Raw genomic sequence first — 27,695 nt, 5'->3', positions numbered from 1 at the left:
TTCATGAAATATATTTGGCAAATTTATTTTCACTAGGCTGCCATTTTATGAAGAATTCCTACGCTTTGTGTTCCCTGACATGCAAGAGTTAGCAGTAATAGCTCAGCTACTATAAATACTGCTGCCTGGAAGCAGCACCACTGTGTTAGAGTTAAGACTACGGACTTTATTACTCCAATCCTACTCCGTCTACATGAAATCAGAAGGTTCTGAACAGCTGGTTGGGAAGGTAGCCAAGGTGCAGGAACGATGTCTGTGCTTCCTTTTCAAGGGCGGCCAACTCTTGAACAGTAGGTGCCAGGATGTCCACATGGCCTTTATAGTTCCCACCTGCACCACACACACAAATCATAAAACAACGTAAATGACACGCTTGAAGCACTTGTCAAGCCGACTTGAGCTCAATTCTCCCACTTCAAATACTGCTTCTAGCAATAAAAGCTTACTACCAGGCAAGTTATCTCCAGAACATTTAGCTTTAGATTTTTCAATCAAGAATTTCAATATAACTAGTAATTAAGCTTCATTAATAGCTGCCGCACTACCTACACCCACCATTCCTTCAGTTTGCAAACCATTCGTTTACCCTGAATCAGAAACATTTTGGCAAACAGAACACTAAACAAGGTTGTCACTTACATTAAAGACCTCTGATTCTTTGTTCAAAATTACCTATAACACTCATTTCCTAATAATTCATTAAAATTTCAAGTACTCGATATGAATGCTTCAAGATCATCAGCTAATTTGCTGTCCCTCATTCATATACAGATCACACAATAAAATGCTGCAAGCCAAGTAATAATAAAGCACTAGAGAGTAATTAGTAGAAAATAATTAACATGCTAATAATATACTATTAGCATAATGGAACAAAATCATGGTCTTTATAAACTGACACTCAAAGAGGCACATTTAGCCAGGTGTGATGGTGCGCGCTTATAATCCTTGCCCTCAGAAGGCTGAGGCAGGAGGATCTTGGGTTAGGGCCAGCCTGGGCTATAAACACTGGGTGCAGTATAGGGTGATGGGGGGAGAGGAGAGGGAGCTAGCCCGAACAACAATCTGAAACATCTGAAAGCTTACCGCCAGCAGCCCTTTTCTGACCATATGTAACTTTCCCATCAAACTCATCCACTGGGACCTTTATATCTGGCTCAACCTGGGAAATGGTACAGTTCAGGTGTTCTTCTATCTCAGAAAGTAGCTAAGAAAGAGTGAGAAGATTAAAATATTTCAGATAAAAATGTCAGTTGGTAAGAGTTTCACTGCAACAGCATTAGGTAAACTAGGCAAGCCAGAACGCTCACTACAAACAGAAGCTAGAGCCCTGGAAGGAGCTCCCAGGTTACCACTTACAAACAACAAGTTAGTCCACTGCCCCTCTCTCATCACTGACAAACAGATGAGAGCAGAGATGAAACTTTTCTACATGAACACAATGAAGTCTCTGGGAATACTGGCAAAGCCTCACCTGCATCTCATTGTACCAGATGGTACAGCCACCATCTTCCTTGAGTCTCGTGTTATAGCATCCCTTCCCACGGTTGCTGCATACATGGTACCAAACCTACATCAAAGGGAGAAAAAACATGACTACGTATAGATATTTTGTTCTACATTTTTGGTTTAACATTTTATTTCTTTAAAACACTAGAAAAATAGATTATGTATTTTATCCAATGGCTATTACTTCATGGCTCATTGAACAGATCTGAGCTATTTTGGAATAATACAAAATAATATATTGCCAAAAACAAAAAACAAAACAAAAAAAACCCCTCAAACCAAACAAACTCACAAACATCATAACCTGATGTCAGAAGAGGTGCAGGCAGCCAGGTGTGGTAGTACATGCTGTAAACCTAGCACTCAAGGTTAAGTTTGAGGTAAGCCTGGGCTACAAAGAGGTGAGCACGGGTATGCAGAGGGGATAAATACTGGAGAATGTTGTATCAAAATTAATACTCTTAAAAAGTCTGTTTATATCCAAGCAAAGTAAAGCACATAGGGGAAGTGTGCACATAAATTTGAGAAAAAGATGTAGAGAAGACCTTATAAAAGTTATTCCACACAAACTGTAATTATATATACATTTAAAAAGCAAACAAACAACCCCCACCAAAAACAAACAAGCAAATAAACAAAAACTGTAATCCTTAAGTGTTCTACGGCATCATACTACATTATTTAAATAGTTTTTATTGAAAAACTACATTAAGGTTATGAGGAATATTCATATTTTCCACCTTCCTTTGTAAGCCACATGCTATTATTTGCTAGTTCAATCCATAGAGGGAAGAAATGCCACAAGTGTTCACTTACTTCCATTTGTGACTGATTCCAATTTCAATGGGCAATCTAACTGCTTTTACTTCCCACATCAAAAATATAACTCACAATGACTCTAACAGAGGCCAGGAAGATTACCTTCTCCTTCTCTGTTGCCACCAGGGAAATGGCCAGGCCCATCCTGAAAGATGTCAAAGCCTGTATTAGAGCTTATTTCTGAAGCAGAGAAGCTCAAAGGGGGAAGAACGGGGCAGTACCTTTCAGCCCGTCCCACTCTGCCAATCCGGTGCACGTAGTTCTGCTTCTCATCAGGCAGGGTGACGTTTATAACTGCAAGTAAAGACAATGGTTACCAGCTGCCACTGTCTGTAAGATTAACATGCAGAGCAGGGAGTGTCTTCTTACCGTAAGGAACACCATGGATGTCAATTCCTCTAGCAGCTACATCTGTGCAAATCAAGAATCTCACGTCTCCTTTCTAAAAGAAGCAAGAGAAAAAGGAGTTGTCTGTCAGTAAATGCCTAAGACATAAAAGCAAACACTCTGAGCCGGGCGTGGTGGCGTACACCTTTACTACCAGCACTCGGGAGGCAGAGGCAGGTGGATCGCTGTAAGTTCGAAGCCAGCCTGGTCTACAAAGGGAGTTCAGGACAGCCAAGGCTACATAGAGAAACCCTATCTCGAAAAAACTAAAAAAGAAAAACACCAACCAACCAACCAAAAACCATCAATCTTTATACTACTTTCAGATTAGCTGTTTGGACATAATAATCTACTGGACCATAACTTGAAGTTTCACTCTATGTTCTGCTAAAATGTGGTATTAATGGTTGCCTTGTTTTTCTTACACCAGTGGTATAAAGCAACTGCTAAACTCTGGCTTTATCTTTAGTCTTTAGACAAATCTTTGGAAACCCCAAAAATATATAATAAAACAGAACAATAGAAACAAAGGCATTGTCTTTATTCTTTATATCAAAATAAGTCTAAAGGGTAAGGAAATTGTTTATATCCCATGGGAGTGGTTAAGAAAAATTGACTTTTCTTCCAGAGGGTTCCATTCCCAACATCTACATAGCAGTAACAGTCTGTGCTATCAGTTCTAGAGGGTCCAACACCCTCTTCTGACTTCTGAAGGCATTACATACACACAGTACAGGAAAAACACCCATTAAAAAAAAAACTCAAAAAAAAAATCTAGACTACAAGATATATTACCCTAAAGTGATAATTATTGTAACAACAGACAAAAATCCCAAAGAAGAGGGAATAGGGAATAAGCCCTAGTGCTTACAAAGGAAATTAGCCTTTGGATGCCTTTGTGCAGAGCGAAATGCAGTCTTGGAGGTGGGAGGAGCACACGCCTAGTCTAGTGTAGTGCCCAGGACAAATGGCCGTGAACTTGGTGACATGAAGCCAGGGGACATCAGTGATATGCAGCACGGAAGTTGAACCAACCGAAGCCCACAGCTCCTGTTTTTTTCATACCACAGGTCTCAGAAAAAACACCTATCCTACATGAAAATGAACACTCTGTGAACTGGACTGTCCGCGGGAAGAAACTACAGAGGCTTAGCTCTAAGTGGTGGAGGCCCACAACACACCAAGCTCTAAAGGCCATTGGAGTGCAGCAAGCAGCTAATAGTCAAAGCCAAACATAGCTGCTTGTTTTACTTTTTTTTCTTTTTATTATGAAAAGAGGACTTATTTCATAACAAAGTAAATTCTCTATAAGTATTCATGCACTTTAATAAAAGAGGTTCATAGACATGGTTTACCCATTCCAAACTTCTTAAAAGATCTACCTGACAAAAGTATGTACGTACGTATGTATGTCAAAGAACAGCTTATTGAGCACACCATGAGGGAGCAGTGAGCTATTTGACAGGGAACATGAAATGTATTATCTGAGTGTCAAAGATGCCTAATTTTTGCCACAATGAAGATCCATGGGTAAGCGTAAAATGTTTTAAGTCTCTAGGACAAGAACTGTCTTAATGAAATAAAGTGGCAAAAAGAACATTGCAATCAGCCCCTTTAAGTAATAAAGAAATGCAGGCAACCAGGCACTGTACCTTAAATCTTTCCAAGTTTTGCTTTCTCTCATGAGGCTTTCTGTCACCATGAAGACATACACATGAGAACTGGTGTCCTTTTTTATCAGGTCCTAGTGAAAAGCATATTTAACATATGACCTTGAAGAGCATCACGCCAAAGACTGTAATACTATGTGTCTATAAAAAACCTATAGCCCAATTTGGCACAAAATAAGGTAACAAACTTTCAGTCACAGGCAAAATGCCACTATAATCAACTCCGCGGGAGGCTGGGGAGACGACTCAGTTGGTAAAGTGTAAGCATGGAGATATGAACTCAGATTCCCAGCACCCATGTAAAAGCTGAGCAGTGTTGGCATCTTTTGCCCCAGCACTGAGTGTGGAGATGGCATGTGGGCCCTGGAACTCATTGGCCAGCAAGCCTAGTTGAGTCCACCAGCTCCAGGTTCAGTCAGTCTCTCAAAACACAAAGTGCAAAGTAATCAAGGAAGACAGCTCTGCCTCTACAGGCATGTGTACACATCCCTGCACAAACACACACCCCTCCCAACACACACAAAGCTCCATGTAACACTAACACTGATTTGCTTTTAAGAGAATTTTAAATTCCATCAAACTCCTGTCTCAACTTCTCAAGAGGCTGGGATTAGAGGCATGCCCCACCATGCCCAGCTTTACTCTTCAACTTTATAAAAGAATGTATGACTCTTTGACCGAAGTGGCTTTAGCGCTTGATATTTTCAACATCAAATGAAAGTACTCAGGTATGTTCCAAAGCCTTGGCAAAACTTGATGTTTCATTGTTGGCTTACAAAGTACAGTGGTTTCACACTTATGCACTCCCATTCTGATTAGGAATATTTCCATATTGATTTACATATTTAATAAGAAACAACAACATCTAAACAAAAACCATGTAATGCGAAACTACACAGTTTCCATCCTAATGTCTATTCTACCTATATGGAAATTCATTAACTTGTACAGAGTTTGGATGTAGCTACTTTTAGTATGGGATACCTTATTTATTTGCGAGGTTTGGGTCCTTATATCTTCACTATAGAAGTGACCCTTTACTTCTACTAGTATTTTTGTTTAATGTCTACTTCAACCCTTACTAGACCCTTATTTTGCCATATGTGTTTATATGTGTGTGCTAACCTTACTACTAAAATTCGAAGTGTTATCACTAACATAATATGATGTGTATCTTGCAAACCAGCAAACACTTTAATATTTTCCTTGGGTTTTGCTATGTTATTTTTAATAGCATCTACCTACTGTTAATCTACATTAATATTCTATGTGACTTTAGCAGAAGACTTCAGTTCACTGACACTTGAATATATTTAGGGTTTTTACAATACTGATCTTATTCTGTGATTCCTAAGATGTATTTTTTCCTCCAGGACTAGAAATTGAACTAGGAGTCTTACTTCTACCATTGACCTATATCCTCAGCTCCTGGGTTTTGGAGATATTATCTCACTATGCAGTTCAGGGTGACATAGACTTGGCATGTGCCTCACTGACCTCATTGTGCTCCAGCCTCTGCCTTCCAAATGCCAGGAGTACCACTGTGTATCACTATGCCTGCTTCCTTCTTCCTTTAGCTTGACTGCTTTTTCCCCTTCTATTTACCAGTTTTGAAAGTACACATTCTATTAATTTAGTCATTACACTTTAAATGTTAGTATTAATCAGTAGCCTCAGAATTCCGTGATTCAGGTTCACGCTAAAGACTGTAGCACTGTGAAAAAAGCTCTCATTATTTATCCATGGAAAAGGACTGGATAGACACAGACAGGTAACAACGTGCCATCACTGCTTTAAAGTCTGAGCACATATTCTAGCTTTTATCCATGTGAGGCTAATAATCTATGAAATGAGGAAATAAGCAAGGACAAAATTACCTCCTCCTTGTTGCATAAAGTACTGCTCCAAGTTATCACAGTCAATTTTAGTTCTACAGAAGATAATTGCTTGATCCATCTTGTGTTCCTTGATTGCTCGGACAGCATACTCCCCCTTCAGTATTTTAATAGCTTCAGACCACATCTCTTGATTACCATAGCAACAACAGAAAAAGCAACAGAATGTCAATCTGAAGCTGTCACAAGCACACATTATCAGTCAGGCATATTGTTTACTAAAAATCCCTGCTACACTACAGACAAGAAATACTATGAGAGTGAAATACTGAGTTAATTCATTGCTTCATTTATTTTGTTTCTGTCAGTGTCTTACATGCTTCTTTTGGGGTCTACCTGCCTGTCTGTTCGCCCCGCCCCCCCTCTCTCACACATACACACAAAGCCACAACCTTTTAAGAAGAAACAGACATGTGCAAACACACCAACACAAAAGCTATACACCAAAACTTGGTATGTTCCTCTCTCAAGCATTAATTATAATGTCTTTCATTAACTTCCCTTTATGCGTAAGACATGATTATGGGATTATCTTAACTCTTCTTAAGGAAATTATTAAGTATAACCAACCTAGCACTACTCCACAGAATGAAAACCTAGTCGGGGGAATTTCAGTCATGCTGCCCCAACTCTCTCTCCCTGGAAGTGGTGTTACTGCTGTCACTCTTCTGCTGATACACATGGTCAGTCCACTGGCCAGTCTATTTCTACACGTTCTCTGCCATCTCCTACTATAGTGGAGAGTAAGCCACAGCTTTACAAAAGCAATATAGGACACAGTAAAAGGTGGTACTTTATAAAGTGCTCTCTCTAACCAGTCTATGCTTAACTAGCAGGTTCTCTACTTCTCTTCAACAGGGAGGATAACTGCATATGGATTATGTCACCCTGGAGTTACATAAAACCAATTTCTAAGAAACTCTAATATAGATTTCAGTCAATCCACCTTTCAGACACATGTCACAAACTATTCTGTAAAGTCAAAGCACTCTGAGCTCTTTTAAGGACCCACTCAAGACATCTGGTGTCAGACACGCAGTCTAACGAGTCTAAGATCTATTCACTTAGGTTTTAGCACCTTGTATCCTTCCGCACCCTCATAAATTTTTGAAATGTCTCGTAGGCTATCTTCACTGCACCGAGACTAATGCTGGGCTTCGTCAAAACTGATGACTAGCAGTTTCTGTGTGAGAACATGAAGTGCTACAGACAGACTGCACTAAGGCTGAACCACATCAATGTGTTTAGTGCCTGAATCACACACTAAAAAGTCAAAACAACCATAAAAATAATTAAGAAACCCAGATCAGTTGTCTTTCACCATTATAGCTAAAGTATCCCCCAACATCCCTCACCCCCTTTTTTTTTTTTTTTTTTTTTGAATTTCAGGGCCAACATCAATCTGTCTCCAGACAAATTTGCTGGTTTTCTATTATCTATAATCTATAACCCAAAAGATTTATAATTTTGAGGCCATACAACTAGTGTCTAAGTTGGGTGATTAACAGTCTCCCTCTAAGCTAAATGCTTAGCTTGCCCTCATTTCTCGATTATTCTTATTACTTTATTTTTTCCATCCTAACTTTGTAGGTCATATCTTATATCCTTTGTAAGAATAGTTGGAGCAGAAACAAACCAATAATTTCCAAGTTCTTTAACACATTCTACTAATGCTTTCAGCTTACCTGGACTGTTAGCACCAGGTCTTGTGTTATCTTTTGCATGGACATCATCAGTCTGTTGGAAGGGAGAGATAAAAAGGGATGGGAGATGTTAGATGATTCAAGGAGACTGGCTCACCATACAAATGTTCACACTGCACAGCACTTACTCGGATGTGGTTCTTCCCCAGCCTTTCCCAGAGCTTGTCAGTTTTCGGATTTACAGGGACGACGACATGGTGCACAGTATCTGGGACAGAGTCTTCTCCTTTCAGATCAACCCAGGTGGGGAAATGCATTATCTTCTCAGACAGTTTCTTTACATCAAAAGAATGCAAAGTAGCAGAGCAAACAATCACCTAGAGACAGGAAAACTCAACTTCAGATGGATTTTTATTTTATCACAATCAGCATTATATCACAGTAGTCTTTTTAATTATTTATTTCATGTTTTGAGAATCACATTAATAATGAATGACTATTCCCTATAGCAATAGTCTTTATTTTTTTTTAAATCAAAACCTACAAGCTATTATCCATCCTCTTCTCCCTTTCAAATATTTCCAATGGAAGGATGAGAAAAGAAAAGGCAATGTTTTCAGAAATAATTACTATGAAAATGACTGTCAAACAGCTGTGTGTGTGTGTGCGCGCGCGCGCGCGTGTGCACTACTAGGTAACTAGATGATAACAAAGAAAATATACACAATGAACTTAATCAGAAGACCTGATAGCAAAACTATTTGTTCCTACAACAGGGAGTATCAACTGTCTACATATATTTTCGAGCCACATTAGTCATTTGATACCTGAAGTCTTTTTCCATCAGAAGTAATCTGAGGAATCTGACTGTGCATCCTGTTAATAAAGTCAGAATAACCTTGAGAGAGAAGCCCATCCTGCAGAAGAGAAGAGTTTTTAGTCAGTATCAGAATCTTTTCATTTTCAAATTTAAAATGCAAGACAAGAGAACATAACATATATGCACACATATCCTTGTATTTACAAAATAACTATCATCTGCTTGATACTTAAAGACAAATTATACGTTCAACTTAAGGTTCCTTGTGACTAGAAAACAAAAAAGGTATAATAAATAAACTCAAACCACACTCCAGTACTCTAGGATACAACAGTTTATAACACATGTCCTCAAGAGAATGATTTTAACTTGGAAACTGAAGAAGTGTCAATGTTGGGAGATTAACCCAACCATCTTGAGAATCATTTGAAAGAGTATTTCTAAAGCCTCAATCACACTTATGTCCTTCCAGATGGTCCACATTTTACATCTCTAACATAAAGAAATAATTACTGTATAAAAATTAATTGTATTGTATAATGTATGCACAAACAGATACATGGCATAAGCAAACGACCTATGTAACTAGTCACAGAGTAATTAAACAAATCATGATGGATGCATTAAACAGCCTTCAAAGAAGAACCACCAACAATGAAGTGAAGTATTTGTGGTATCATTTTTTTAAAGTTTGCCTAAATTCTTCAACGTTTGATTTCAACTCCCTAACACAATTCAATGCTAGGACCCCTGCTGGATCCCTAGAGTCACATGTTCAAGTCATTGGTGTAAAGCTGCACATTTTCTCCATCTACAAATCACATTTAGCTTTCTCATTCCTACGCACAATGTGAATGCTATGTAAATAATGGTTACACTATATTACTTAGGCAAAAATAATAAAAGTCTACATGTGTTCAATATAAATGGATTTTTCAAGTTTTTTTAAATTCAAGCTTGATTTTATATGCAGATACAAAAAGCCAACAGTATGTATCAATATATAGTAGATGAAAATAGGCTTAATTGTGATATTTAGTCAATGGGTTCATGGCTGAATTGAATTTTTTTTTCACTTTATAAAACTTTATGAACAAACATAAGCAAACTCTCTAAAGAAAACATGAATGCATTTCAACATACTGCTTCATCCAGGACCAGGAATCTAACTTGAGACAAGTTGAGCTTTCCAGTTGACACCAGATCATCTAATCTTCCTGGAGTACCGACGACAATATCAACCTGAAAAACCAAAAGCAACATCCAAGGCAAACTGAAAAGCCAGTCTAACTACTTTAAAACAGAAAAATGGCATTTTCTACTTCAAACATGTGAACACTGAAATAGTGACAGTCAATGCAAAACGTATTTAAGTTCATTATAGATAGATAATGCTATATATCACATTTGTGTTTCATTTTAAACTTACAGATAACTTTGGCAACTGATTTTGTATAACTTTTAACCATAATCTAATATGTAAAATGTGTATTTTATAAGAAAAACCAGATGCGTTTACACGAATTCTAAAAAAAACCACAGCAACTCCAACCCCAGCTCCACTATTACCCCTCTACAGGACCACAAATGATGTCATCCAGCACCAATTTTCTAGTTTTGAACAGGGAGATATCTTTTTGATAATTCAGAGACGACACACAGAATCACTGGATACCTGGTGTGCTGAGCACTCACTATATTCTATTATAATTAACGCTAACTGTGAGTAGACTGGCCAGGAAATAATGTCTTCCAGGTTTCATTTCTTATGACCACTAAAGCAAACACAACTATTATTACTCCTATTTCTAAATGAGGAGAGCCAAGTGTAGACTTACATTAAAGTCATGACACTTCAATATAGCACTAGTAATATCTGCACAGATTCCAACTCTGAGTCTAAACACAGAAGAGGTCTATGGGGCTGGAGAGCTGGCTCAGGTTGAGAACCTCTGTTGCAGTTGCAGAGCACTTGGGTTTGATTCCAAGTGTCCATGTAACAGTTCACAATCATCCATAACTCCAGTTCCAGTTCCTCTTCTGACTTACACAGAGACTAGCCACAAACATGGGACACACACATGCATGCAAGTAAAACACTTATATACAAAAATAAAATAAATCTAAAAAAGAAAAATTTTAAGAAAGGGTCAAATTGGAATGATAGCAAGTTTAACTTTCTATCATAAAATATTTCAAACCTACACAAATGCTAATAGTACTGCTCCCTTAGTCAGTGCAAAATCTGCAACTTTGCATTCTTCTTTACATTCTCGTAGACAAGTCTACAGGGCAAGTAGATTAGGAACACTTGCTTTACACTCAAGTTCTACCTGTAACTTTTTCATTTATGGGCTATTTATTAAATGTTTGGTATATTCCACTTCCTAATATGTAAAAACAGGGATGAGTATCATCTTGTAGGGCTCCTGAAAGACAGGAATAAGAAAATGGATGCATGTGCTGCAGCTGTACTTCAGCGGTAGAGCACCTGCAAAGGACACAGAGAATCCAAGGAAGAAAGCCACACAGACCCCTTCTTATATTTAAACTCAGGGATGGAGAAAGGGAGATTGATAACTACAAATTTGAAGCTAAAGTACACCTGTGAAATGTGTGTGTGTGTGTGTGTGTGTGTGTGTGTGTGTGTGTGTGTGTGTGTAGGGGGTGGGGGGAAACCTGTTCAGTGAATTAAGACTCTCCTACATATGCCAATCACAGGGATAGGTACTGTATACCACAGAAAACAAAATACCACTCTGAGCCTGTGTATGACATATCTTTAGGATAGGATTCTAAGCAACCGGGCAGGTTTCCTCCCTCCTCAGAGGCAAAGGGACATAAAAATCAATATAGGTTATCACAGGCTTCAAACAAAGTTGCTAGATATGCCATGTATAAGAGCACATGGTACACACTGTACCATATATAGCACCCTTGGAAGTTACAAGCTAAAGTAATTATACCCTCTACCTCAAAGCCAACCTGGACACTAGCACAAGACATACACAGAGCTAAGGCTGAGCTAAAGGATGACATAGAGGTGATAGTGGAAAATGTGGGATTCTGCGTGCAGAGGTGCACACCTGCAATCCCAGCACTCAGAGAGGCAGAGGCAGCAGGATCTCTGTGAGTTTGAGGCCAGTCTGGTCTACAAAGTGAGTCTAGCACAGCCACAGCCAAGGCTACACAGGGAAACCTTATCATAAAACCTGCACCCCCTCCCCAAAAGAAAGTATAGCAGCTCCTTTAAGACCAGAACAGAACTGAATTCTGCCAAGGAACCAAGGATATAATACTTCCTTTCCTTTGCCACTGGCTTCAGTGAGCTTTGTGCTCACATGTGTGTATGTGTGTGTACAAGTGTGTGCACATGCATGGAGGCCAGAGGCTGATATCAGGTGTCTTCCTCAATTGTTTTTCATCTTATTTTTTGAGACAAGGTCTCTTGCTGAGTAAGCTAAGCTGGCCGGCCACCAGAATCCAGGGATTTTTCCCTCTCTAGCCTTGGGATTATAAGTATGGGCCACCATATCTGAGTTTGTCCAAGATGCTCTTCCCTACCTCCCAAGTGTTGGGACTACAGGTATGTGCCTCCATGTATGGCTTAGGCAGTGTTGGGTTCTGAACTCAGGACCTCATGCACGCTATGCACACAGTCTACCAGCACAGCTTTACTCCTAGCCACACATGTGGCTCTTATGTTGGGGCTGTGGATTGAACTTAGATCCTCATGCTCGCACAGCAAACACTGCTGACCAAGTCATCACCCTAACCCACAAACTATGAGATAGAACTCACGAAAGCAGATCAAGTCCTCTAAAATTTCTACAACTAGAATACAAGCTGAAATCCTAGTATACTATGGGAAGACTGATTTGAGTTTGAAAACCAAAGGCTATGAATGAGCCTATTAAATTTACTAACCACTGGAAAAAACAAAACAAACAAACAAACAAAAAAACAATAAAAAACCATACTAAGAACATATTAGAGTAACAGTATCCATTTTAAAATAGCATTAACAAGTACATTATGATTCCTTGTTCTTAATATACTATGGCAAATCAAATTACAGTCTACCCAACATTCAATTTAGTTTGTCAGGGATGGAAACGAAGGAAACCATAGTATAAGATGGTCTAGATTTCACAATTAAACATTAAGGAAATGAAGTAAAAGAGGGATTTGTAAGAAGTTCATTTCATACACATAAATAAATAATTTTATCAAGTCCCAAATAATAGGATCCAGAGTGTCCTGGATTTGTTCTACACACTGGCACATCTAAGCACAGAGTCCAAGCTTAGAAACTGTCTCAATATTTATCATTTCCAAGTGCTGCAGGAACCTCTACTTACTCCATTGCCTTCTTTATCTCCATACTTACACTCAGCATTGGTTTGCTTTTCAATCATAAATAAATAAAGACTTCTAATCAGAAAGGCTAGAAGGAAATTCTCAGGAAGCAAAGGATAAACAACAGCTCAGACTTTCAGATGAAGAACCTAAAAAGAACCACTCCTCTCTAACTCCCGGTTAGAAGCCATCTTGAAGTGAATGCAATCCTCTGGTCTTGTGTTGATATTAGCTGCATTTGACTGTTCTTAGACAGAACAGAATTTACTTCTAAGTCAAAAATACAACATACCCCATTGTCCAGAACAGACAGCTGATCCCGAGCTGCAACGCCTCCAATTATGAGAAGTTCCCTGAAAGGAACAGAGGGATGATTAGTAAGAAAGATTAAAGTCAGTTCTACAGTGTGAGCTACAGCATGCTTTCCATGGGAAACTGGCCACTGAAGAGCCACAGTAAAGTGAGTACAGAGAAGGTGGGAACAAAGAACTTCAGCCCCACATCTAGAAATGGTGCTGAGGCGACTGCAAGCTTAGTCAGTCCTCATCTACTCAGCCCACTCCATGATAGTTCAATCCCTTACAAACCAGATTCCACCTTTATAATTACATTGGTTTGTAGTATATAGAATATTTCTAGAAGAATGGGTAGAAATCAATGTAAAAAAGAATCTCCTCAGGAAGGATAACTAGAAACTGAAGATAAAAGAATTTTATGTAGTGTTACTCACAGTTTGTTAAAGAAACAAAAAAAAATTTCTCATTAAAAGAAATGATTTAGCTGGACGCAGTGGCACACACCAGTAATCCCAGCACTCAGGGAGGCAGAGGCAGGCATGTCTCTGTGAGCTTGAGGCCAGCCTGGTCTACAAAGTGAGTCCAGAACAGCCAAGGCTACCCAGAGAAAACCTGTCTCAAAAAAACAAACAACAAATGATTTATTTCATTTTATATGCATGAGCATTGTGCTTACACACACACGTCACCACATCCACGCCTGCTGCCTGTGGAGGGATGTATCAGATCGGCTATAACTGGAGTTACAGGTGATTGTGAGCCACCATTTGGGTGCTGGAACTTGAGCTTGTGTCCTCTAGAAGAGTAGTCAGTGTCTTTATCAACTGAGTGATCTCTCCAGCTGCCTCATGCCCCTTTTGTGCAACAGGATCTTATTATTAGCCCTGGCTGGCCTCAAAACTCACTGTGCAGAATAGCTAAGTTCATTTCAAAGATACACTAAGGTTTCAAAGTAAGGTAAGGGCTTATCTGTATTAAATACCAAATCAGTAATCCATAATTTCACCATCTTCACCAGTGCATTGTTCTTTTAGCATCCATCTGCTCTTGCAGCCTTTGTCTACAGTGTATTAATTTTTATAGATGGCGATAGCAATGAATCAAGCTACACAAACAACTTACCTGTTTCCAAAACCACTCCTCTAAAGGTCTCAGAGTATCCTGAGCAGGGCCTCTGTCATCAACTCCTTAGGAGCTTCCTTTTTTACATGCTCAAGTAATTTCCCAAGTAGTTTTCTTATCTCTCCCTCCTCCACACCATCCCAATACCCAACATTGAATTCTGTGAAAACAAGTGTAACTCTGACTGCTGGAGCCCAGTCTACATCCCAGGCCTAGATTTTACAACACAAGGTATTTAGCATCTGCAAATGAGTAACATGCATAAATCCATTCAAAAAATTTAGGATTATTTGACCTAGCATAACTTATAATTAGAACTAAGTCAGTTTGCTTAATCTAAAGGAAGGCCACTACTGACACTAGACCCTGAGTTTTCTGGAATTAAGAGAGTGGCAATAGTCCCACAATACTGTGACTATTCTAAAAAACTACCTAAAGAAACATTTCCAAACACTGAACTTTATTGCCCAAATTGCTCCAATAAAAAAATTAATTAATTAAAAGAAAAGTAGCAAAACTCAAGCCTGAAATCTACATAGTAGTCAACTTCCACACTTCCACAAAGTAAAAGAGTTCCTAGCTGAATGTGGTGGCTCATACCAGTAATCTTAAGTCCTTAGGAGGCAGGAGGCCAGGTTGATTAGACAGCAAAATACTAAATCCTAACTCACAAGAAATAAAGGAACAGAGAAAGTTTACTTAGAACTTACGGTCTCCCGCCATGGAACTCCTGAGGGTGAGGAGCACCTTTGTCTCTAGTCAGCTCTCAGGGTAGAGTAACTGAGACCTGACACAGAGCCACACATTTTCTAAGCAGTGAAGAGATGAAATTAATTTAACACTGAATGAAATCAACCTCTGCCCAAAGGAAGAAAGTTTGAATGGGAACACTGCTACTACAAACTTACAGTTGTTATGTAGTACGCCAGTGCCTCATTTCTTTCTACTTTATTCTTTCACAACATTTTAAACTTAATGACAACAAGCATTTGAGCACACGAGGCTTACCGCAACTTAGGGTTATCAATATACTTCTTAAACTGCTTGACGTTGTTTAAGGTCTGTTCAGCTAGCTCGCGGGAGGGTTCCACGATGAGAGCTTTTGGAGCATTAGGGAGGTATTTTGTTTGTGACACCTGTGCATTACCTTAGGACAACAGAAAAGATCATCAGTCACATAAAACACACCTGAAAATACCATCAGCTGTTAAAGAGAAGTACTAATGTTCTAGTATTAATAATTGTAAAATACAGAAGACAACTTGATACCCTATGAGTATATACAGGGAGAGGAAATCCCCCTCAGGAACAGTCATAGGGGAGGGGAATACGGGGAAAATGGGAGGAAGGGAAGAATGGGAGGATACAAGGGATGGGATAACCATTGAAATGTAACAATAATAAATTAATAAAACATTAAAAAAATACAGAAGACAATCCAACAAAATAAAGCTAATATTCCTAAGATAACTTAGGAGTTTTTAAGTCTAGTTGGGATGAGTGTGATTGATGACAGTTGTAAAAATAACCCATTATCCTTTGTGACAAGCCAGAAGATGTACTTGAATTGGGTGAACTACAATAATATAGAAAATGGCGCAAGCTTTCAAGTCAAGCTCTGAACTGGATCTGAATTCAGTTCTACCTCATATCTGCTCTGTAAATTTGGCCAGGTTACTTCAAATCCTCATTCCTCAGGCCCCTGTGAAATGTGAAGAGCTCTACCTCAGAGGGCTGTGTGAAGGTTAAACCATCCTCGGAAGCACTCAGCAAGCTGCTGTGGCAACTCACAAGCACAGGCTCCAAGCAGATCAAGACTGAGATAGCCTGAGGCCTTACCAGTCACAGATACAGTTCATCAACTAAGTTATGAAACCAAAGTTTACTACTCTTTTAAACAGGATATTGCTTAATCCAGAGCAGGAGGCAAATGGGACTCACCAAGAGAAGGCCTACGCACTGGGGTTCTCTCCATGGCCTGCTCTAGAAACCCTTACCTCTCAGGTGCAGTAAGTACCTGTGTGCTGCGATTTGACGATGTAACTATCTGGTGCCTTGGAAAGAGCAACAAAGCCATCTTTTGGTGGAAACTTAAATTCTTCTTCACCAAAGTTAAATTTCAATTCAGCATTCTAGTATTGAATAAAAGGAAAGAAAAAGTTTAACCTAATGACAAACTGTCCAATAATATAAAATAAAAATCAAAAAATTTAGGTTACAGCAAAACTTCTAATTACCTTCAAAACACAGGCAGGGAAGAGGGCTTGGTTTTTTATATGTGCCGGTATTTCAAACGCCAAACCAAGATCTTTTCCTTTAAAACAAGTAAACAAAACCAGAGAAATTAAAATGAAGATTTTCCACACACACAATAAAACCTACCTATCTGCCTTGCTTTCTCATGCTCTCTAACCCTATGGAATCCATGGATAAAGTGGCTGCTAGAGCCAACCTAGTCAGTGTTCGACTTCACTATCCATTCCCTCATCTTGTCTACATGTCTAACTATTCCCTATCTGCAAGACCTCTGTCTCTAGAGACCTCATAGCTCACACACACTCCCACAGTACAGACACACAAAATCCTCCTTGAATCCATGGCTCCTCCATTTAACTTGCATTTTCCTTCTCACTTATGAAGTAAAACCCCTGATTTTCATTCTTAGGACATCCTCCTTCTTTTCATCCCTTGGTCTACAGGCCTGACTCATGAACCTCCCTGCCCTACTCAAACATCTCTCAGGTATCAAATCCTACAGTGACAGTCACTCTTGTCTCTCCTGACAATCCTTTCAGCAGTACTGGGCTCAAACTGAGTTTTCCCCTCCTCTGTTAAAGTCTTCCCTTGGGTAGTTGAAGTCTAGTGCTCCTGTCCTCTCTTCTTTACTCAATGCTGGATTCTCCTCAGTTAGCCAGCTTTTAGCCACAGGAAGGCAGACCTAGCTCTTTCCTAGCATTCGTGTATCTTTACTCCATAGGTGATTTCAGCCCACTCTCTACCTCCTAGTCTGTTTTCACCACAGCTGGCCCCAGGCTGTTAGAGTCATGCACTACTCTGCTCAGAGCCCCACAGAGTTTCCATCTTACTCAGAGCAAAAAGCTCTGACTACAGCCTACCTCACTGAGCTAACACTTCAGACCCTCCCTCCCGCTCAGGGCACTTGACACATGTACCTCCTCAGTTATTAAGGCGTAGTGGATGCTTCCACCCCAGGACCTTCATTTTGCTCTTCCCTGTACCATAAATGCTCTTCAGTTCTCAGCACAAGCCCACCTAACTATGACTTCATTTTAAATGTCTGCAGCAGAGCCTTCTCTGAACACACTTTAGAGAAAAGCACATATCCCGCTACACAGTGGTTTACTCCCTTGCCTTGCTTTCCCTCCTTTCACAAGTACTACCACCTAACGTATTTGTAATAATGTATGTCTGCCTCTCTTCACTAGTATGAAAGCACCACAGAGCGAGCCTTTGTCTATTCCATCATCTGTGGTGGTTTCATTACTTATTAGTGCACATGGCGCGTAGCAAATAATCAACAGACAGCCAGTGAAATGAAAGGCAAGGTGGAGAGGGTGGAAGACTGAAGAAGAGAATGAGAGAATTCAAGAACAAGCTTCACAAATACTTTTTGCTGATAAGGTCCAGGGAGCTTACCATTCTTAGCGAACTTCACATGCCCTTTATCAATATCTAAGTAACATCCAATGGTATCATGCATAGTGAATTCCTAAAAACCCAGAAAGTGAAATGTCATTAACAGAAAGTGAGATCAGAAATGAAGCTAATAAGTCACAGACAGAAGGATCCAAAGCAGACACTGGTGTTTCAAAAGAACTTCTCTAAATGGCACAAGGTATCAAAAATGGCTGTCACAGATGAGCATGGTGGCTCCCTCCTGTAATCACAGCATGGGAGAGACTAAGGCAGAGGGCCCACTAGGCACCGAAGTTACAGAGTACGATCTTGTCTTTAAAAAGAAACCATCAAAAACTTATGAGAGTGTACAACATGTCTGGTAGTACATCCATGCGACCCAACATGATATTAAGGATTACTGCTACGGATTTAGGCTCAGAGTAACTATATTCAAAGTCTTCATAATCAAAACTAAAAAAACAAGAACATAAATATAGGATCCAAAGTCAGAATGAGGTAAAGAAAGCCAACTTAACATGCTTTGGAAGGGATAGTAAAATTTTAACTACTATCTATTTATTTAGTATTAAAACATTTATTTTTCAAGTCTAAATTTGATCTTTGAAAAAAAGAAGTACTTCCATATTCTCAGTCGTGTTGCAGTAAGTAACCAAGAATACAAGAAGATTTACAGATGTTGTTTAAGCAAATAGTATCGTAGCTTACCTCTCCATAATTATCAAACTGTTTATTATGAGATTTCTTTCCTGTTCCACCGAAGCCAAATCCAAACTTGTCAGTACCTAGATTTTAAAAGTAGTTTACTAAAGGTATGAGCTTACTAAGAGAATTAAAACCCTGTGAAAGAGGTGATTTTACACATGCAGTGTGAGAAACGACAACAGCCAAGTCTCCACATGTTTCTGATACAGGCATCATCCGGCATCTATGGAAAACATGCAACATTACACACACAAGTGACACTGCTTCACTCTTGGCTTGGTCACTAGCAAGCTCAATAATTTAAAGTGTATATGCAGTAACGTATGTTTCAAGCATGCTAATTTTAGCCTCATCTTCAGTCATTCTTAGTCTTCTTCTCCCTGTGTGGTGGGTGGAATGGGGATGGCCCATAGATTCATGTGTCTGAACGCTTGGTCTATAGTAAGCATGGTCTCGATGAAGAAGGTGCGGCCTCGTTGGAGGAAGTGTCACTGTGGAGGTGAGCTCTGATATCTTATATGCTCAAGCTACATCCAGTGTTGCAACAGTCTCCTTCTGCTGCCTGCGGATCAACAGGTAGAACCCTCAGCTCCTTCTCCAGCACCATGTCTGCCTGCACTCTGCCATGCTTTTCACCATGATGATAATGGACTAACCCTTTGAAACTGTAAGCCAGCCCCAACTAAATGTTCTTTTTATAAGAGTTGCTATGTCATGGCATGGTCGTCACAGCAATAAAACCCATGATAAGACACCCTGACTTCACACTGTCAGAACACGGGGGTGAGGGTGCTGACAGAGAGCAAGCAGTAACTTATTTCAAGTCTTCTGGAACTAGGTGAGGTACAGATAATTACCTTTTTGTATCCATAAAATTAAACCCTAATATAGTTAAGTCTATTAGTTTGACTCACAAATAATAAAATGTTAATATTTTATAAGTAACAAGCAGCCCGTTACTTTAGGAACACTTACCTAGGTCTAAGGAGGCCTGCATGGTAGACCACCCAACTCTGCACAGCCCTTGGTCGTGACAGGACACCTCATAGTAGTGCTTCCCTGGTAGGGGAAAATCCGTGAGATTTACACAAATTACAGACATAGGACTCATTTACCAACTTCCCACGTTCTGGGTTACATTTGTATGTGACCGAAGAACTGTGTGTCTCTCCGTATCATTAAGACTGTGCAGATCTTTGCACTAAAGCTCCTGAGGGACCTTCACGCACTGATAGTCTCGGCCCTTCCACAGTCACGGATGGCGGTCACGCACCTTTCAGCAATCCCTTAGTCGCTCTGCAGCCGTGCCATTCCTTCACTTCTCTGCTCTGACAACAGAGACCGTCAGACCCAATTGCTAGATTTGAGAAGGAACATAAAGAAGCAGACATCAGTACAGGCTTTACAAACCATCATCATGAAATAAAAACCATTCAGTCTCACTAATAATGTCTTTGTTCGAATGCTCCAGAGTTTAAGACTTGTTGACTCTAAGAGGACAGCAGTTCTTCCTCTTTATCCCTACTTCACCTTGGCTATGCTGGTGACTAGGGTCTGCACCGTCACCTTTCAGACAAGAGTTCACAACGAACCTGGGAAAGCTGAGCACAGACCTTGGAGGGGTTTGCGTGAATAATAGCCTCCTGACCAACACACATGTGCTGTGAAGACAAGGTTACTAAGGGACGACACAGGACACACTCATTGCAATTTGCAGCCCTGACTATTTAGGGAGAAGCATACAACAACCAGTGTCTGCAAAACAAAACACAACAAAACAAAAACAGTGTGTGCCATTGATGAGTATTGGGGCTCTTTGTGACGAGGTTTTACATGACACACCACAGTCACACAGATGCTTATGTAAATCAAGATTTTGCTTTTGTCTATACTGGAAAGAAACTGTATCCTCCAAAGTCATATTCAGTACCTGGTAAAGAACAAATTTGTGAAATACCACTTCACCAAACATCTTAGCTCACTTTTTAAAAACTTTTAAGTTCTTACTCATGTGATAATGAGTAATATAAAACTATATAAAAGGTTCTCTAGGAGCTGCCTGCTATCCCAGCACTTGTACGATACAAAGGCAGGAGAATTAAGAATTCAGGAAGGTGATCAAGAAGAGAAAGGTAGATGGATGCATGTAATTAGAACACAATGTCTGCAAACATGGAACTCCCACAGTGAATCCTACTGGTTTATATAATTAATGTGTTAATTAAAATAATAAAACAACACTCTATCTTTTTTTTATGATTTCTACGTCTTCTATTTGGGTTAGAAAAGTTTTTCTTCTACTAAATTATACATGCTAAATTGTACATATATATCTACACTTAAATTTTTATGTATTTATGTGCACAAGCATACATATATAGTTTAAATCTCAAGTACATGTGAAATTTATTTCTACTTATTATATAGAAACCAATTTTTTGTTGCTCCAGATGGATCATCAATGGTGCCAGCATCTTTTACTAAATAAATCCTCCTTTTCCCCAATGAGATCATTTGTGTGTGCACTAGGAATTATTTCCATTAGTCTACTTCCAGTTCAGCAGCACTGTACTTTCTTTTTTGTCAGTCACTATATTCTAATCTCTGGTAATTAAATCACGAGCAACAGTTCTTCACAATTTTCTTAGTATTTACATTTGTTTTTAAGTTTCTGAATTATCAATGAGTAGGTAAAAGTTATCTACTTACCAAAAGCAGAGCCTCTATCATATGGGTTCATCTGCCATTTGTTGAGCACTAAAACAAATTAATATAAGAACAGAGAGCTATAATTTATATTTTGTATCTTAATTCCTTTAACTTGACAAAGTTTTGCAAATTATTTGGAGTATACACGTATGTATGGAGTTGTTTTTATTAAAGGCAAAATTAAACCTGAAAACCAGAAGGTGTCAGTGATAGCCACTGGTCCATTTGGGACTAAAATCTAATCTCCCTCCTTGCTTCAGTGCACTTTGTATACAGGACACTGATCTTGGTCACTGAAAAAGTAAGGTTTAGGTAACTAAGCAACTTGACCTTAAACATAGGGAAATAAACAACCTCATCATGAAATTCTCAGGTCAGAGTTTTATTCTTCTTCCTATTTTTATGATAGTTATATTCATTGTCTATCATACAATTCAATTACTAAATTAGTTATCCTGTGGCATTATTACTTTCATATTAGAAAAAGACTTGGTATGCCAAGTTCACTCAACTAAAACTTGCTATTTTATCTCAATTCTGCTTTGTAACATAAAACAAGTTGCTTCAAAACACTTAATATAATTTGTTAAAATTTAGCAGAAACTGAAAGGATGAAATTTAGAAACCAAGTAAAGATTTGGTTTCTAAATCATAACTAAAATCATAACTAAAAGATAATGAATGAACGTGAGATTATTCCTAATAGACAGGATCAGAACCCAATAAAAAGATCAACCTCCATGTAAGGAAGACAAATATCACTTCTGCACAGTATACCAATTCATTCTAAATCACAGGCATACACAGTTATGTACAGTTAAGAAGGACATAAAAACAGCTAACGGTAAATTCCAATCAGTGCTTTGTCAATAGAAGCAGTATTTGTATTTTAGCATGGACAGTTCACTAGTTGAGTTCTAAATGTCACGTGCCACCCTTGCTTCAGGACACAACCCTTCAACACTGCGCTGCAAACACAGGCAATAAAATGCATGCCCCAAACTCAAACTTACAAACCAAGACACTGACTAATTTATAAAAAGAAACATCAAAATAACTATCACCTGAAGCGCCGGTCTTGATCGTCGTTTTCCCTTTCTTCCCTTCCTGCTGGTCTTTCAGAGTCTCATACACTATCTGGATGACTGGAATACTGAATGCCTGTCAAAGAAACATTTCCACTTAGCGGTCAGATGATGATGACACTCTCAGTATAAGGCCAAGGCTATGCATGGACAATATAAACTATCCAGGCGGTGACTCCCACTTCATTTACCCAAACCTAAATACCACCTAGATAATCCCGAGTTGAGAGACAGAAGCCAGCTGCAGGCCTAGAACCTAATCAATGAATACCGTCAAACTGAACAAAGTAAAGCAGGAAAACACCACCTACTCAGACTACTTCCCTGCTCCAGGCCAAGCAACAGGGCACACATTTCCTGGGTGCAGTCTTTTTATTTTAGCAACATTAAAATTCTGAAATGCCTGTAAGCACCACAGAATCTGTGCCTCCTCCTGTAAGGCCTCTTTAAAACAACACTCCTAAAAGCATACTCTTTATAGACCTTCACAGTTTGCCAACAAGGGAACTATTACTCTGAATGGCCGTACAGCCTGTTTATGTCAAATAGAAATAAGCTATAGTCACTGTCGGGCATTTTCGTAATTAGTGTTATGGGAGGGTCTAGTCCATTGGTGGTGGTGCCACCCTGGAGCTGGTGGTCCTTGGTGCTATGAAAAAGCAGTGTGAGCCAGCCATGGGGAGAAAGCCTACAAGCAGTACCCCTCTGTGGCCGCTGCCTCAGCTCCTGTCTCCAGGATTCCGTCACGCTTCCCTCGGAGGACTGTGGTTTAGGGTACGTAAGCCTTTCCTTTTCCGTTCCAAGTTGATTTTGCTCATGATCTTTCATCACAACAATAGTAACTCTAACTAAGACAATGGTAAACCATCATTTCTTATATATCGGAGGAGATTGCTTTAAATAAATATTTCAAAATAAAAGGTACTGTTCAAATATCCTTTAAAATTCAGATTTTAATGAAATTTAAATATATTACTTACACCAGTTTTCCCACTTCCTGTTTCTGCAGCCTGAATAGGGGGAGATTAATTGTAGTTTAAATTGTGATCAAATTGGGACAAGCATTTAAAGAGATCAAAGTTAGCATAACACTACATAGGAATCTTGTAACACCTGACTAGCTAACTTTTTTTCCAAGGGCCTCAAGATGAGTCAAACTGCTCCGGTCAACTAGGCCACTCATCAGTCAGGCCACCTCTCCCAATTCACTAAGAATCTGTCCTCTTCTCTCCTTACCCGTTACTACTACCTAAACTAAGGCCCTCATCATTCTAAACTAGCTATTAGCATGTCCTAGAAGTATCTAACCCTACAGATCTATAGTATCACCTGCTGTACAATTGATATTCTCAAAACCATTAATTTTAACCTATACCTACTTAATAATTTTCCATATTCCCAATACCAGCAAATGTACAAACTAATGAGAAAGAATCCAATCTGACTCAATGTATATTTCCCATTGTAGCATCCCAGGTATATACACTTTATGCTACCACCCACCAGTCTCCTGCAACAAAAACTGAAACCCACCCCAAGCCTATACCCACAGCTTCTGTAGACTACGCTGACAATAGTACACGTGTTAGAAATGCTGGCGAATAAATACGATTAATGTGGTCAAACAATTCCATTCTTAAGCTTATGGAACTTCTTAGAGGAGTCCCTGATAGCTCCACAGCCTGTGCTCCCCGCACCACCTTATTAAATGTCCACATACCATAAGTACATCACCTCCTCCTAGGATCAGCGGGATAGATTCTGCCTGGATATCAGTTGGTAAACTAAAACAATCACATGTGAAGAATTGCAGTTAGTTAAAAATGGAGAATCATCTAGGCTAATTAAGCCATGCTAAAGCAACCTAAAACAAATCACATGCGGCAATCCAAAAAAAAAAAAGTTCACATTAGAAAAGATACTTGTCACAAATACATTTGAGTTCTATGTACTTACAGCCAATCCATTTCTTCCACAGCTTGTGCAATCTCAGGCATCACACCCATCTCTGAAAACAAAAAGTCATTTTAATAATCAAACCTATTAATAAGTCATATTCTCTAAATGCTGCTTTCATAGAAGGGGGGAAAGGATTTGAAGTTTGGCCCTTGTATGGTAGTGCTGAGTGCTGAGTTTAATCCAAAGTCTCATTTACTAGAAGACCTTGTTTAACAAGAAACTTTTTTAACCCTATACCTTGCAGGGGTATAGGACAATGTGAGGTGATATAGTGATATTGCTGGCACAGGGGCATTAGCCACTAGTGCTCATCTATCTTTAAAAAAGTAGAACTCTGATGGTTGACTACTCCTAGACCTGCATCTCCACTGCTTCACTGGGTGGTAAGGGAGCAGCTCTGTTCTGACTAGTCCAAGGCCATCTGAGCACCCTCTAGGACGTAAGGAAAATGAACAGGCCATATCAGTGTTTTGTCATTGTATCATTCCTCGAGTGAAATTAGTCATAGTTAGGTAGATTATTAAACTTTCCCTTCCATCGGTAATTAACCCCTAAAGAAGGACAATTAGACTGATCTGACAAACAATTATGCCCACTAAGAGTCTGGTTATATTCTGTCTTCTAGAATGCAAACTCCTGGAAAGAGGGGTACTATGGACCAGGCCAGGTAGCTCAAGGCACTTGCTACCACACCTGAAGACCTAAGTTCAAGGCCCTGGTCCCATGTGGTAGGATAGCACCAACTTCAGCAAGTTGACTTGACCTTCACTCCTGTTCCCCTGACACCAAAATATAAGTAAAATTTTAAAAAGAAAGCGGTGGTCTTAAATATGCTACACAGAGAATATTTCAAGTTCCAGCTACTTGCAAGACTGTTAAAAGCAACAACCACGGATTGCTTTTAGCACATTTTAAGAGTTTCTTGATGGATCTTGGTCATGTACTAGGCGTATTTTCTACAGAAACTTTGTCTTTCAGAAAGTATAAAAGTTAACCTTTTAAGGGGAAACAGGTACATGTTCAAATTCTTAAACTTTACTTTTGTTCGTATCAGAATAGCGTCTTGTCCTATTCAACAACAACCTATATAAAACAACAACCTACAACTTCCTGACAGATCTCCCGGCTAAAATTGTGTTAAGTGAGAGAATTCCTCAATGCTCTCCCCTGTAGGCTGAGATCTGGAATTCCGGATATTCTTACAGGAGAAAAAGGAAACAGCAAAACATAGCATAATGTTGTCATTTAAACAGGATAATAACATAAAAAGATAGTACATCTAATTTGATCTGTTCATTTACACATATGCGTGTACATATGTGTACGTAAGTAGAGGGGTTATCATATTTAGTATACTTAAGGCTGGTTGGAACTTTGCAAAAATGTGGGTTCCTGAAGGGGTTAATAGAGAAAGCAAGAAATATCAACTGGTGGGTTCAATACCCCATCCCAAATGCTGTTTGGTATCACAAAGCGAGTAACTAATTCTCAAAAGTTGTCATTAGTGAGTCCTTGAGGAAAAAAAAAATATTCCTTTAGCTTTGACATTCAACGTTAGCCGTCACAGTGTGGAGTTTAATAAAATACGATCAGATTTATGCTTGGTGGTTTTATTCTTGAAAAGGCTTGGGGGGATAAAACCAAACAGGACTAGATCATCTTTCTCCCAAAAGCCCCTTTTCCCACATTCAGCTGCCTGCTCAACCTGGCCACGACCAAGTGTGTCGTGGAGCAGAAAAAGGTTCTCAAATAGTCACTGACTGCCACGTCAAAGAGGCAGAAGACTTGGCTCCGCGAACGCAGACGCCGCAGTCGGGACCTGGCAGGAGAGTGTGTACGGCAGGAAGGCCGGAGGCAGAATGGTAAAAGAAAAAGCTGCTTAACGAAGATTCCGGGGCAGCGCCCGCGGGAAAATGCCCAGCCTGAACCGGCCGCCCCAGTCCCACAGCGCCGGTCCCCGGAGGGCCGCAACTCTCCGTTCTCCCGCCATCCCATCGCCACAACAGCACTCCCCACCAGCTTCCCGTAGGCCGAGGCGAGCCGTTCACAACACCTCCGCTTCCCACTACGCACCAGAGAAGGCCGCCATCTTCGCTCACTCCTCCGTTCTCGGTTTGGCTGCTCCCTCCCTCCCTCCTGCGAGACACGCCGGGGCCGCGGCGGCGCGCGCTTCCGGCCGGTGCCCTTCGTTGTTCCGATTCCGGACAGGGACGAGAACTCAGGAGAATGGTTCCGAGGACAAAAATGGTTCCGAGTGAGTGGGCTGCTCACTCAGCGCACTGAATTTTGCTTTCCCTAATATCCAGATCTGGTCATTATTAGCCATCTTTAGAGTTACTATGTACCTAGAGGAAGTTGTGTGCTACTGAGATAATTTTTCTTCGATAAGGAAACCACAATTCTCAAACAATGGGCCAGGCTGACCTAATACAAAACTGTGCCCTCTGACCTCAATCTCACAAGGATGAACAAGGCCAAATGGTTTGGGAATGACTTGAGAATGTACTCAATTCATTTCCTAGCCAATCAAGACTAGCAAATGCCTGTCGTCTATTTTTAATTTTTTAAAAAAATTAGTGCTGCATATTTTCTTTCCTTCCCTCAACCGTGTTTAATGCAGCGTTGATAATTTCAGGTTTGACTTCCAAGCTATTTTATGGCTTCTTGTTTCAGAGAGATAGTTCAGGAAAGGAATGATGGCTCTTCCTATGTTCACTATGTAGTGGGTGTGTTGAAATCCTCAGATGTACATGCCACTGAGGTACCACCAAATGGCAACTTAGTACCTGCCTAACTCTGGGGACCATTCTGTGCTCTCTGTAACCTGTCCCTGCAACCCAGGAGAAATAGGAAACTTTAGGCAACTTAGGGCCAGAAGGACAGATTTGAGAGCCAGACGTCTTGGGCTGGGATGAATTCTAGCCGTGAAATCTTGAAATCGTACAACTTCCCTGAGCTCCAGTTCTTTAAAACAGAGATGAGTACTAACATGGGTGGATATATCAGGATGGACAGCTATGTAATAATCTCGTGGTGAAGATTGAGTAAAAAACACAAAGT

General features: G+C 39.7%; 1 protein-coding gene across 1 annotated transcript; it reads right to left on the bottom strand.

Annotated features, from left to right (window-relative positions):
• On the bottom strand, positions 1-26,839 carry DDX1 (DEAD-box helicase 1). Its single transcript, XM_084792921.1, has 26 exons — positions 26,709-26,839; positions 24,633-24,684; positions 24,397-24,460; positions 23,657-23,686; positions 22,656-22,752; positions 21,592-21,639; positions 20,156-20,239; positions 19,858-19,941; positions 18,886-18,962; positions 18,178-18,250; positions 16,758-16,834; positions 16,538-16,652; positions 15,529-15,667; positions 13,395-13,455; positions 9,887-9,985; positions 8,751-8,840; positions 8,112-8,300; positions 7,966-8,017; positions 6,263-6,409; positions 4,368-4,459; positions 2,698-2,770; positions 2,550-2,622; positions 2,431-2,473; positions 1,475-1,570; positions 1,087-1,207; positions 1-330 (listed from the first exon to the last, which is right to left on the bottom strand). Exons 1-26 carry the CDS (start codon positions 26,722-26,724, stop codon positions 200-202), a joined length of 2,223 nt encoding a protein of 740 aa, XP_084649047.1. The 5' UTR covers positions 26,725-26,839; the 3' UTR covers positions 1-199.
• Positions 26,840-27,695: the final 856 nt, after the last annotated feature.

The sequence above is a fragment of the Acomys minous genome (assembly GCF_964271855.1).
Source record: "Acomys minous genome assembly, chromosome: 8".
Classification (NCBI taxonomy): domain Eukaryota; kingdom Metazoa; phylum Chordata; class Mammalia; order Rodentia; family Muridae; genus Acomys; species Acomys minous.
The sequence above is the reverse complement of the archived record's forward strand: the minus strand, read 5'-3'. Positions and strand labels throughout refer to the sequence as shown.